This window comes from Apium graveolens, chromosome 2, assembly GCF_009905375.1.
Source record: "Apium graveolens cultivar Ventura chromosome 2, ASM990537v1, whole genome shotgun sequence".
In the NCBI taxonomy this organism is placed as follows: domain Eukaryota; kingdom Viridiplantae; phylum Streptophyta; class Magnoliopsida; order Apiales; family Apiaceae; genus Apium; species Apium graveolens.
Genome location: NC_133648.1, coordinates 241,814,492 through 241,828,158, shown reverse-complemented (window position 1 = coordinate 241,828,158; position 13,667 = coordinate 241,814,492). Strand labels below are relative to the sequence as shown.

The 13,667-nt window shown below is 41.0% G+C and overlaps 1 protein-coding gene and 1 pseudogene across 1 annotated transcript; both read left to right on the top strand.

Moving 5' to 3' along the window:
- Positions 1–4,557: 4,557 nt before the first annotated feature.
- Positions 4,558–5,623, top strand: LOC141698452 (acidic endochitinase SE2-like; annotated as a pseudogene).
- Positions 5,624–10,146: 4,523 nt separating this feature from the next.
- LOC141698447 (uncharacterized) lies at positions 10,147–11,406 on the top strand. Its single transcript, XM_074503141.1, has one exon. It carries the CDS (start codon positions 10,147–10,149, stop codon positions 11,404–11,406), a length of 1,260 nt encoding a protein of 419 aa, XP_074359242.1.
- Positions 11,407–13,667: the final 2,261 nt, after the last annotated feature.

The window sequence follows — 13,667 nt, the reverse complement described above, 5'->3', positions numbered from 1 at the left end:
AATTAGATATCTTTCGTATTGCAGTCCAAGCTCACGAGCACATATCATACACCTTAAATCTCATTGCAATCACTTCCAAGTGACCAATTTCCATTGTACTCGTGCATCTACCCAGTTTACCAACTGTGTAGCCTATGTCTAATTTTGTACAATTTTAAAAAGTACAACATACTTGCAATCCTTCTTGAGAGATCCTTGTTCATCTACGCTTGGATAAATATAAATCCATTCCAGCTATGACAACTTTAGCTTCGTTGCTCTCTTCAAAATTCACATCACCAACATGTGACATGTATCATCTAAAACTTTTAAAGTCACGAAGATTGTAATCTTCAAATAAAACTTTTCAATCTCATCAAGATTTTCAGAGATGATCCTCTTGTCATTACTTCTCGTAATGATCAGATCACTCACATGCAATCAATTATGACTTGCATATCATGTGTAAATAACACATGCACACTTGTCAATTCTCTGATTTTAATCAGTTTGACATCTCATATTGACATATTTCACATTTATGAAATAACTTTACTAGTTATTACTTAAGGCTTCACTTGTTATTGATATTACCAGCTTTTAGCGTCCCAAAAACCAGCAATTTCAGTTTGCATCATTACCGAGTTTAAGCATCCTTAAACTGGCAATCCTTATTCACATAGCAACCAATTTTGAGCGTCCTCAAAATGGCAACCATGTCATTTATTTGAAGCCATTGCTTATCATAGTAATATCAAATTTAATATGCCATTATTTCGTGTCAATGTTGTTTCACTCAACATGATCACCGAAAATACAGATTTTCTACTCTTGCTTTATCTAGAGTTCCCTCGGGTTCACGTAAATAGATATTTCTCTAAATATCTATTTAGAAAGACCATCTCAATGTTCATTGATGCACTTTTAAATTTCACAATACGATAATTTTAGTATCATCTTAATGAACCTTATTCTCAAAACTCGAGAATATTTCATAAATTATATAAGGTCATCACTTTCGACTGTAATATTTTTGTATCAGTCTGACCTTATACTTTCTTCAGACCCAGATATATTTTCCCAATTTAAAAATTCATTTGGGTCCTAATGCTTCTATCTCGTAAGAAGATCTATATATATTTTAAACAAGATTCTGTCAAACAGAACCACTCTCTCTATTTCTTAACATCCTTTCCCCCACAAAGGACATAGAGAGAACATGCACAATCTATTTTCTAGTACACGTGCTAGAAAATCTTGATTTATTGACTCTCAGTAATAGTCAAATTTTCTCTTGATATATTCACTTATCAAGAAATTATACGAGAAGCGCATTGCTTCTATTAAATTTACGAGTTCACCTTCAAGCAAATTATCAAGACATTCGGGACTAGCAATTATCCAAATCTTTTGCTCTCTGCAGGTTCATCCTCACATTCATCCAATAACTCGTAAGTTCATTTAGATGACTTTTAATTACAGATCTACTAGGATCTACTAGCTTATCGCATAAGCATTCCTAAACTCTGTAATAGTACTCTTACGAATCTCAAAAATTAGATTCATATATCGGATATTATTAGACTCAACCATTGTCTATGTATCCATCCAAAATATCTCAATTGATTTTGGATCTCATGCTACCAACAGAGGTATTGGTATCAAGTTTCGAGATACCCCCACATTTCAATTATTTTCAAGAATGTTTCATTACATTTCACTATTCATAGAAAATTCAATAATTTTCTATTTTAGATACCCCCACAATTTTAATATTTTACAGAATGTCAGAAAATATTCCAAAACTAATAGGAAATTTAATTATTTCCTTCTGTGGTATCATGTTTAAGGAACGATTAGCCCTTCGTAACTAATATCCTCAAATTCAGTGATAGTCTGAGCTGATCACAATCGTTTTGCATCTCTCTCAGAGCGCAACTCAAGCCTGCATCTACTCCATTTATTTAATGCGAGTAAGGTGCAACGACCTCATGAATATTCACGTTGCAAACAGAATTTGCCCGGTGATTATTCATCATCAAATTTATTCACTACCATCTTAATTATCTGTATTAAGTTGGATTTACCCTTGAGTTTATAGAACACACATCTCTCTATTTAGCTTCAATATTGACTCGACTACGAGTACGAGTGATAAATATTTTACTATCAAACCAGACAGTAAACACGTATCGTGTCACTACCTCTCATCTGAGCAGGTTTTACGTCATTTATTAAAACCTATAAGATTTTAATATCATGTTTAAAGAACTTCCCGTGGTTCTTATCATTAAAAATTTAATTACCGAATTTCTCTAAAATATTTACATGGTTCACACGAACCTACATTTCTGGCTCACCTACTGGTACAACCATAAAAGGCCCAAGGAAGAACATAAATCTTCAATAACCCCACATTCAGTGATCCTTGATCAACTGATGTGTTAGGGTTAACAACTTTTCGGATTCTCTCCGAAGTTCAGTATAACTACTGAGATCAATATTCACCGTATTAAGTATCATATGGATCACTATAATAGGCTCGTGTGTCACTGCCGTAGCAGACCGACACCAACACGTGAAATTACTATTTAACTGGAGGAAAAATCCAACCAGAAAAATATAATTTATGTGCCGACCCATAACCTGTACTCCAGGCCCATTAGGTTTTTTAATGTGGAGAATCCTGAGCAATTGTAAATCTGGTTCACTTCAGCTGCCCACCTCGTCACATTATTTAACAACAAACATGTTACTGCATTCTATCCAGTATTACAAGTTTGTGATATAACTCCATTATTAAAGATTAAACAATAATAATTGATGTCTTATCATCACTCAACAATGATTAAAAAATTAATCGCCAAATAATCAAGTTCCATCACGAAGGGTCACATTTATGTAGCCATATCATTTAATTGCATAGCAATATCATGTTATGAACTTGCAAACACGCATGTAAACTATAACATATACGATTCTTATATCAGTGTACTAATAATTCCAAAATCAATTCAGAATTAAGAAATCAATCACCATGTTAACAAAACATAATAAGCTATCCAGTAATAGCGAAAACATGGACGAATTATAAATTTGGGTTTAATCTACCAATTTATAATGATCAACCCGAGAGAGATGTCACCAAATATGTCCACTTGAATATAAGCTGATCATAAATCAATAACCATTAAAGCATCAATAGCCTTATAAGAAACCAATTATCCAACAACTTTGTGCTTACTTTTGCCTCGTACCTGTTATGCTTAAACAAAGCACCACTTAAAATCAAATTTATATTAATTTCAAGCACATGGCAACAAGTGATCAAAGAAATTAACACACTAAATTTAATTAATGAGGCAAATAATGGCCACTCATATACCCATAAATAAATCCAATTTAAACAATCAAATTGACTTTTGCGTTTACTCACAAGAAAGTATGAAAATTGAAGAAAACTGCTTTAAGATTGTTATCAATCTTGTACGATAAAGACATTATTATATATATATTGAATATATAACTAATTCATAAGAACATTGCTAATTCTTAAATCACATAACCATATAAGAATTAACAATTAAATTAGGAGAAGGGTTTGAGAAAACAAACAAAGATTGGATTTAATCTCGAGTCCAGAAAACTGTCTCCTTAAAGCAGTTTCGCCACGCACCATCCGTGTTTATCGACCTGCTTCCCAGGATAAAACGAGATACTAGTATAATCGATAGATCGAATATACTCTCAGCGAACTTGAACTGAGCCCGAGAACTATCACCGGAATATTGAAAAAATTTAAGACTAAAGAGACCAAGAATGAAAGAGATGACTCTTATTTCCTTGACTTAATAAAACTGGTGCCCTAAGACTCTATTTATAAAGAGAGGCTTGAAAGGACTTGTTTTTCTTTTCGATGTGGTACATGGTATTTATAAGAAAAACTAAGGAATAAGTTTGTACAACTCTCGATGTGGTACAAAATCACTTTTCATATTAAAAGGTAAAACTTTGGAACATCAGTTCTCATTCACCTTTTACTCATTTTGAGCGTGTTAATATGCGTTGGAATCCCCTCGAAGAGAAGAATACGTTCCAATAAATATACACCACTAACACATAATGTGTCTCACTCATATAGAGTCTCAAAATGATTCACAACTTAGTCTAAAATACTAAGTTTGTCCAACACTTGGCAGCTCTTCATGACATAAACGAGGAACCTATTTGTCCTCGCCCTTTCAGTTTTGACTTCAAGCAGCCAACCTGCACTGAAGAAAATATCAAGGAACTTATCTGGAAGGAATCTGTAAAGTTCAATCCTGACCCTATTCTCTGAGTATCATGTAATAGTGATTGTTATTGAGGGTCAACCAGGTTGTTCCCATTATTGAAATTAAGATTCATTTGTCATTCTCAACTTGAAATATTCCAATAATGCTGCAGTCCTGAGTTACAGAGTATTTTTAAGTCTTTTAACTTGGTGGAAATAGATGACTAGGAAGAAAGAATATCAGATTTTCTGAGTGAGATCTGAAAATGTAAATTACCTGCTATAAACAGGATGAACATTCCATGATGGAAATTAAGGAATGTAAGATTGAACATTTAGATGTTAACAGAATGTATAATGTCAATAAGGTAAGGTCGTGTATATTTGAGCTTTTTCCTGTGAAATTGTTGCCACCAGAGAGCGCCCTGACCGTCTGTGCCATTTTCACCTGGTTTCATGTTTTGATGAATGCTCTTGCCTGGAACAACATCAGTCAGGTTTTCCCAAAAATGAGACTGAAGTACCTTCCACCTGCTGAGTACCTTCCATGACCATAAGATGGCAAATACCCATTATAGTTACTTACTAATTAGTAGCAGCAGAAAGAAATGAATGAACTACCAAACACATTCATAGTTGTGTGTGTATTTGTGCAAAAGCCTCTTATGTTGTTTACTTTAGTTTTTTCAGATTTATGCCGTCAAACTATCTGAAAGACTTGAAAGTTCATTTATTTTCAAATTTTAACAATGACATTAAACAGGGACAGGAAAATAACCTGAGAAGCAAGAAGCACAGCCATCCTTGGCGAGACAAAGTGTAAAATGGCTAGTGAGGTTAAAACTCCCTGTTAACCATCGTCCAGGAGAACAGACATCTTCTTAGGTGCCAATCAGCTTCTCGACCTTTAGCGACCGCCAGGTTATATGGCATCGACTTTGATGTTGAAAAAGATCCAAGTCTTTACTTTGATGATCTTGCTCGGGCTCTCTCGGGGTTCAGTTCAGTACACTACACAGAAAAATCTACTTGTCAGAAGCACCACAATGTCCAATCCCTGATGCTAAACTGAATGCTGCAACACAAACCGGACTTTTCGACCACGTGTAGATACAGTTTTACAACAACCCACAATTTCATTACACAGGCACTGCTACTAATCTTTTGGCAAGGTGGAGACAATGGGCCTCTGTGGTTCCTTCGGGAAGTCAGATCTTTCTTGGATTACCGACAGCTTCTGCAGCAGCGCCTAGCGGTGGTTATATTTCACCTAATGCATTAATCTCTCAAGTTCTTCCGAAAATAAAGACTACCAGAAGATATGAGGGGATCATGCTGTGGAATAAGGTGTTTGATAAAACTTATAGTTAAGCTATCAAGAGCAGTATCTAATATGTTTAATTAACGAAGGGGAAAGGAGTAAGGCTATATATGAAAATCATCTAGTAATCTAAACTCCTTAGTTATCACATTGACACCTTGATTTTTTTTTTTTTTTTAAAAAACAAAATCTAAACGTAATGTATATATTAGCAACTCCAGATCATACTCAACACTGAAGCCACTAACTTATGTAGTTTAACTAATGCTAACAAGTTTTGGAATTTGAGATAGTCCGCTCCTCTCACTGAAGTTAGTACAGGAATATACTAGTCGAAAAACTGAATGCTCTGTGATTTTCAGCGATAATATCTTCAAAATATATTTCAGAACTTCTCCTTCTCACTGAAACATATATATTTGAATGCATTATTTGTGTAACGTATTCCAGGCCTATATAAAAAGGATTTATAAAAAATAATAGGCCTAATGACCCTTTAAACCTTAAGGTTTTCACCAATATACCAATGAAACCCTGAGATTCAAAAGCGTTCTTTTTAGATCCTAATGTACAAATTGTGTACCATTTAGATCCTGTACCGAGATGGACCACTCAGCCAAGTTTGCACGGATACACCCATAAACCCCTAATGTTTGAAACCGTTCCTTTTTGGCCGTGAAGTATATATTGGTTAGAGTTGTGAGTCTTCTTCCAATTGCTATATCACTATATCGTCATCCTTCCATGATTCTGTCTAAATGTCTGATGTAAATCATAATCAATGCTGAATCTTGTTACCTGTAATTAAGTTCTTTATCCCAAATAGGAAGAATATCTATCAGCTACCGTCGTAAGTTCCAGTAATTCGTACTTTATGTGAAATTTCTTGCGTATTAGTCCTTAGATTTACTGAAATAAGCAAGATGCCTTTCACCTCATGTACACAGGTCTAAAGGACCCTTCCTTATGTATCATTTTGAGTTGATTTTAAAATCTAATCCCTCTCAGGCTTTGCTTTAACATTCAATTCAGTACAGACAGCATTATCACCGACACTCAAAGATATAGAAAACTCAAAGATATAACGAACTCAGTTTGCAGTTCCACCTCCTATGGCATATGTACTGATACCAGCAATTTGTATACCTAATACTCTGTAATGCAGTTACTCATCAGTTTCTGGTGGCCAAATATTATAATTTCGCAACTACTAGAATTTATAATGTTTTACATGCTAGTATACATATGATGCTTTATAATGTTTCACATGCTAGTTCTTCAGAGAGGATATTTTTTTTGTAGTAACTTTTGGTTGCATCCTTTGTGGTGCCATATGGTGCGAGGATTTCACTTGTCTTGGGGGCCAACTTGGTATTAACATGTTGAAGTTGTGCCGGGTAAGGCCACGAGGGTGCCTGACCGCTAGAGCGCCTTGTACCAAGTTTTAACACAGATGCATTTCCTACTACTCTAACTCAAAAAAAGGTAGATTTTTTTCTTATTGCACTCATGTTCAGAAGCAAATGCTGTACGCATATTCCTCTACCAAAACCTGTCATATAACTTCTTCCATTGATGCTTTAAACTGTTATTCTGTTGTGAACAAAAATATAATTGCCACTACTTGAAATGATTTTTGTGTTTTTCATACCTCACAGGAGAAAATGAACGGTTTCAAACATTAGGGGTTTATGTGTATTTCGGTGCAAACTTTTCTGAATATGGGATGTGTTATACCCAAAATTTGGCATTGGATTGACTCGGGTCAAACGCGGGCTAATTACAGTCAAATTCAGTATTGCGTTGTGAAAGTGAAGACGCGTCCAAGTATTCAGGACGCGCCTACTTGGGAAGGGATATGTTACGAGGCGAGAAGAGTACATGGTCAAGGAAGGACGCGCCCAGGCTTTATGGACGCGTCAATATTCATGAAAGTGCTTGGCAGATGAAATCTTATGGTGATGGATGCTTTAGGACGCGCCTACTTTAGTAAGGATGCGTCATTGAAGGTGAAATGTTGTGCATGATGGTTTAGAGGAGACGGTGCAAGTCTAATAAGGTTAAGGACGCGCCCTATATTCTAGGACGTGTCCTGTGATTTTGAATGTTATGAGGAACGATTGATGAGGAAACAGGTTTTGATTTATGACGGTGAGGACGCGCCCAAAGGGTCAGGACGCGTCCTGTGTTTGATCTATATACTTTTGATGTTGAATTCAGGACAAAGCTTGCATGGGGAGGAGCAATGGAGGATTATTTTCGCTAACGTATTTGTTGCAGGTACTCTTTGAAGAATTCCCTCCTTGAGACGGTCAAGGAGGGGGATGTCCGTGAAAAGCTAGAAGGCCTCCAGGGGTATGCCTGATGATTGAAGGCCTCCTCCTGTATTCAACGGGTGTCCTCGTTGGGGATGCGGGGTTAACTTTGGTGTGTGCTTTGGGAGCTCTGTTCTTGTATTCAACGGGTGTCCTCGTTGGAGAACTTTGGAGTCATCCTGCACTTTGCACCCAAGAGTTTGGGATCACCTGTCCTGCTATCTGGTGGGTTATCCTCATTCGGGGGACAGGGATGCGTCTGGCATTTGGGGTGAACCGTGGCTATACCTGCGTTCGTAAATCAAGGGAGATAGCTGTAGCGGAGTGTTATCCTTGCGCAGGGAGATGCACTATCCGTGAAGTCCTACGATTACGGACGAGCCTTGGGCCTTTGCGGTTGGGCCTCATAGTTGGACATTCCTAAAGCTAGCGGAAGATGGATATTGGATGGGCTTCTACTGGGCTTAGGAGTAAGAAGTCTAAATTCATTAGACTTCCTGTTCTACGAGAACTACGTCAGGCTTGATCCCTATATAAAGGGTACGTAGGCACATTGAGAGGGTAAGAAGTTGAGAGCTGAAAAGAGAGCCAACACTTACTCTGATCAATCTCAGCCTAAAACAACCACAATCAACCACACACCGCTTGAGTTTCCGGCAAAGAACCACCGTCACAGATCTTAGTTCCGGCGAGAAACCTCAATCTTTGTTGTTACCAGATTCCTCCGTCAACAAATTGGCGCTAGAAGGAGGGGCTGCTAATTAAGGTCACAATCTTGGGAGGAAAAGATGTCTTACAATCGTGATGGAAGTTCTTATGATGGAAGTGACAGTAGGTCAGAAGGAGAAGGCGGGGGGCGTTATACTCGCCATGAACCTTACGTTCCCAGAAACATGGCGGATCCACCAAGGGCTCCGGATGTAGGGGGAACACCTCCAGTTCTCATCAGCAACGCTGATATATTGGAGCAATTATATCACATGGGGGATACTCTTAACAGTTTTAACTCAAGACTGAACACGGTGGAGCGTCGAAAGACGAGGAGAGGTCGTCGTTTCTTCCGTCATGGTCATGCCTTGGGGAAAGCCCCTTTAGTTGAGGGAGATACCCAGGGGAGCGGGGATAACCCGCGAATCACTCCACGGCGTTTGCAGTATTCTGACGATGTAGAACCTATTGTGGAGCTTGCGGATGAGGACACTGAAGGCAGAGAAAGGCCTCGCCTGGGCAACCAGGTAGTGCCACACCCGCATAGGTCTGGGCGTACGATGGACGAGCGTCGTCGTGCGGAGAACGCTCAAAACCAAGACGAGGAAGGAAGGGATCTTTCAGCCTTGAAAAGGAGGCTTGGCATAAGGTTGGAGGACGACGATTTGAGGATTTTGCTGGTAGAATGGCAAAAGGAAGGAAAAGCCGGAGAAGCGAGGCTCCGTGATACGACGCGTGTGCCCCCCGCATTCCAAAGGGATGACGGGGTGCGGCACCGCGAGCACGAGTGTGCCCCTCCGCGAGGAAGGCCCGAGAATTACTACCGGGGATATCAAAGGAATGGACGAGGAAGAATGGGATATCAATACGGAAGAGCCCCTTACAATGGTAGGAGAGGTGGAGCACATTCCGCTGGAGAAGGCCCCGCCGTTATTCCCGTAGCTTCCCACAGCGTTACTGGTAATGGGTCTGGGGCGCGTCCTCATGACCAGGACGGCGGGCGAATTCAAGTAAGAATGCAGAACAATGATGAAATTCCGTAACGCGGTCAAGATGAACCTCGCATACGGGAAAATATACAGGACCAAAATGGTAACATGCCACCGCTGCAGCCTCAGGGCGAGGGGCGGCGAGATCCTCCGCCACACTCGGGGGGTAATCAAGGGGAATTTCAGCAAGTCGCAGAGCAACCCCAACAGCCTAATGTTCAAACCATTCCTGGGGTAGGGACGTTTAATGTGAACGACCTCAAGAGGTTGCTCAACCATCTTGAGGGAGGAAGAGTAACGGCGACTGTGCAAGCTCCTTCTCCTTTTGCTGCTGTTGTGAGGGAGGCGCAATTGCCCGCGGGATACAGGAACACAACCAATGACTTGCGTTTCCACGGGAACTCTGATCCTGTGGAGTTCTTGGGCCGTTTTAACATTGAAATGGATGTATATCAAGTACCTGATTTGGCTCGATGCCATCTCCTGGCAGCTACTTTTAGAGAGGGTGCTCAGCAGTGGTTCCAAAAACTTGGTCCGGGTGTGATTTCATCCTGGAAACAGATGAAAACTTTGTTTTTAACACAATTCCAAGCCGCGGTGAAGTATACACCACCTGTTACCACGCTGGCTAATGTGAAACAAAAGGAAGGAGAAAGTTTGACTTCGTATTTCAAGAGGTTTAATGCAGAATCTACTTTGGTGAGGGGTGCCACTGATGAAACATTGAAAATATTGCTTATAGCTGGGTTGCGTGTGGGGACGGATTTCTGGAAGCACCTGCAAGGGAAGGACCCAGTGTCGCTAGCTGATGTGCTTGCGCAGGCGGAGTCGTTCAAAGCGATCGAGCAGTCGCTTGCAGAAACAAAAAAGAATGATAATACCCATAACTCCAAGGGGCGATCCAAGAGAAGGGACAGATCCTTGAGCCCAGATTATCGGCGAAATGCCAGAAGCCCTAACAGGGTAAATACTGTGAGCTCGCGGAGAGAATGGAGCCCACCATCGAACTACGAGAGAAGAGTTAGCAATTATACACCGCTGGCGGCGTCCATTGATCATATCTTCGAGGTAAATAAGGATAGAGAAATCTTCAAGAAGCCCGACCATTTAACTTCATGGAAGAGCAGAGACAAGAAGAAGTATTGTGACTACCATGAGTCTACTGGCCATGACACCCATGAGTGTCGCCACTTACGGGATGAGATTGAGGAATTGATCAAGGCAGGATACCTAGGAGAATGGATTGGCAAGGTAAAACGACGCAGGGGACTTGACGACAAAGGTAAGGATGAAAAACTGACCCCGCGGGCGGAGGATGTCGAAAAAATGGCAGAGGTCAAGTTTCAGAGGGCTGGCAGTATCAGGGCAATTTTTGGAGGACACCCTTTTGTTGGTGATAGTAATCGAGCACTGGAGAAAAACGCGAGAGAAGCGCGACATCCACCGCTCACCAACATCCACAGCTTGGAAGATAGACCCCCGAAGGTCTTTAAGGGGGAGTCCGCTGATATTACGTTAAAGGAAAAAAAATCTAGGTGGGTGCATCATCCCCACAATGATGCGCTGGTAATTACCATGCTCATTGGGGCGATGAACGTACATCGAGTCTTCTTGGATAATGGGAGTTCTACAAACATCTTGTACTACAGCACCTACAAAAAGCTGGGTTTTCCAGATAGTGACATGTATTTCGAAGATGCGCACGTCTATGGCTTTACTGGGGAAGCATTGAGAGTCATGGGTTCTGTCAGGCTTCCCGTCACACTCGGGGAAGGGGCCTTGTCGGTTACCCAAATGATAGATTTCAAGGTGCTAGATTAGGATTCCGCGCACAATGTGCTAGTCGGCAGACCTTGGTTGCGAGCATTCAGGGTGATAACCTCGATACACCACCTGATGATAAAGTTCCCAATGCCAAACGGGGTTGGCAGTCTGAGAGGGTCACAGTATGAGTCACGCGACTGCTATCATAAGGCTGTCAAGGAATTTCGTAGAAGAAGGTATGAAGGGAAAGGTCTCCCATTTGAGGATGCAGAAGATATTCATGTCAAACCAAGTGGAGAGGTTCATGTCCACTATTTCGTTGAAAGCCCCGGGAAGGAAGAAACCAATATCTCTGGTAATTCTTTTTTGACGCGGGGGCGTATTTCGAGGATCCGTAGCGTAGAGGAAGTGGTGGTGAACCATATCGAGGCAATCATACAGAAAGAGGTTAACGGGGAAAAGTTGGAAGGAAGAAGTGAGATTTTGCAAGGTCTCGGGAATAACCTCAAGGTGGATGCTCCTCAAAATAAGGACGCGCCCTTGAATGAAATTGAGGTTGATGCTCCTCCAAACGAGGACGCGCCCTCAGATGAAAAAGTGGAAGTCGAAGACCCCCGAGACTTTGATTTCGATTTGGATCCCAGGATCCCTATGCCCACCGAAAAAACGGGACCGGCCGAAGACACAATATCTATTCCAGTTGATAAAAATGACCTGAGCAAGGTTTTGAAAGTGGGATCTCAGTTGGATGATGAGATGAGAGGAAGTCTTACCCGCTTTCTAATTGCAAATCTTGATGTTTTCGCATGGAGTCATTCAGATATGATAGGAATCGACTCGGAAGTAATGTGTCACCGTTTGAATATCCTCCCGAATTGCAAGGGCATACGTCAGAAACGCCGCCCAGTAAGTGGAGAAAGGGCTACAGCATTAAAAGAAGAAGTAGACCGTTTGTTGGAGGTGGGGTTGATCAAAGAATCGTTCTACCCCGAATGGCTTGCAAATCTAGTACTAGTGAAGAAACCGAATGGGAAGTGGAGGACATGTGTGGATTTCACGGATCTCAATAAGGCCTGTCCAAAGGATAGCTTCCCGCTGCCAAGAATCGATCAGTTGGTTGACGCGATGGCGGGGCATGCGTTGTTGAGTTTTATGGATGCATACTCCGGTTATAATCAAATTCCGATGTATGGCCCCGATCAAGAACATACATCCTTTATTACGGACAGGGGGTTATAATGTTACATAGGAATGCCGTTTGGTTTGATTAATGCTGGCGCAACCTACCAGCGGTTGGTAAACATGATGTTCAAAGATCAAATCGGGAGAACTATGGAAGTGTATGTGGACGATATGCTGGTGAAATCTGAGGTGACGAGTGACCACATCAAGCACCTGATGGAGATGTTTAATATTCTGAGGAGGTTTCGTATGAAATTAAATCCGCAAAAATGTGTGTTCGGCGTGGAGTCGGGCAAGTTTCTCGGGTTCATTGTCAACCACAAGGGAATTGAGGCCAACCCCGCAAAGATCAAGGCATTATTGGATATGAAGTCACCCACCAATGTGAAACAGGTGCAGAGTTTGACTGGGAGAATCGCCGCGTTAAATCGATTTGTTTCCGAGTCGTCTGATAGATGCAAGGAGTTTTTCAAGGCGATTAAATTAGCTGGGAAAGACTTTGTATGGACGTCAGAATGTGAAGAGGCTTTCAAAAGAATCAAGGAGCAACTGGGACATCCTCCCATGTTATCAAAGCCGTTAGACGGGGAGTCTCTAATACTGTTCCTTGCAGTGTCTGAATATTCGATCAGTGTAGTTCTGGTTAGAGAAGAAGATGGGCAGCAATCACCAGTGTACTACGTGAGCAAGCGGTTACACGACGCTGAAACTCACTACACAAGTATGGAGAAACTGGTTTATGCCTTGATTCTTGCGTCAAGAAAATTGCGACCGTATTTTCAAGCCCATAGAATTGAAGTTCGTACAGCATACCCGCTGCGACAGGTTATGCACAAACCAGAGTCATCAGGCAGAATGCTGAAATGGGCTGTGGAGTTGGGACAGTTTGATTTGGAATATGTGCCTCGAACAGCGATAAAAGGGCAAGCCTTAGCCGATTTCTTGTTGGAATTTGATTCTGAAATTGATGATAAAGCTTTGGTAATGTTATATCCACCTCATACCGAGGAGTCTTTGGAGGAGTTTCCGCATCCTTGGTGGATCTTGCATGTGGATGGGGCGGTTAACAATGGAGGAGCAGGTGCGGGTATAGTACTTGTGTCTCCGGAAGGCCACCACCTGATGAGCGCAATTTA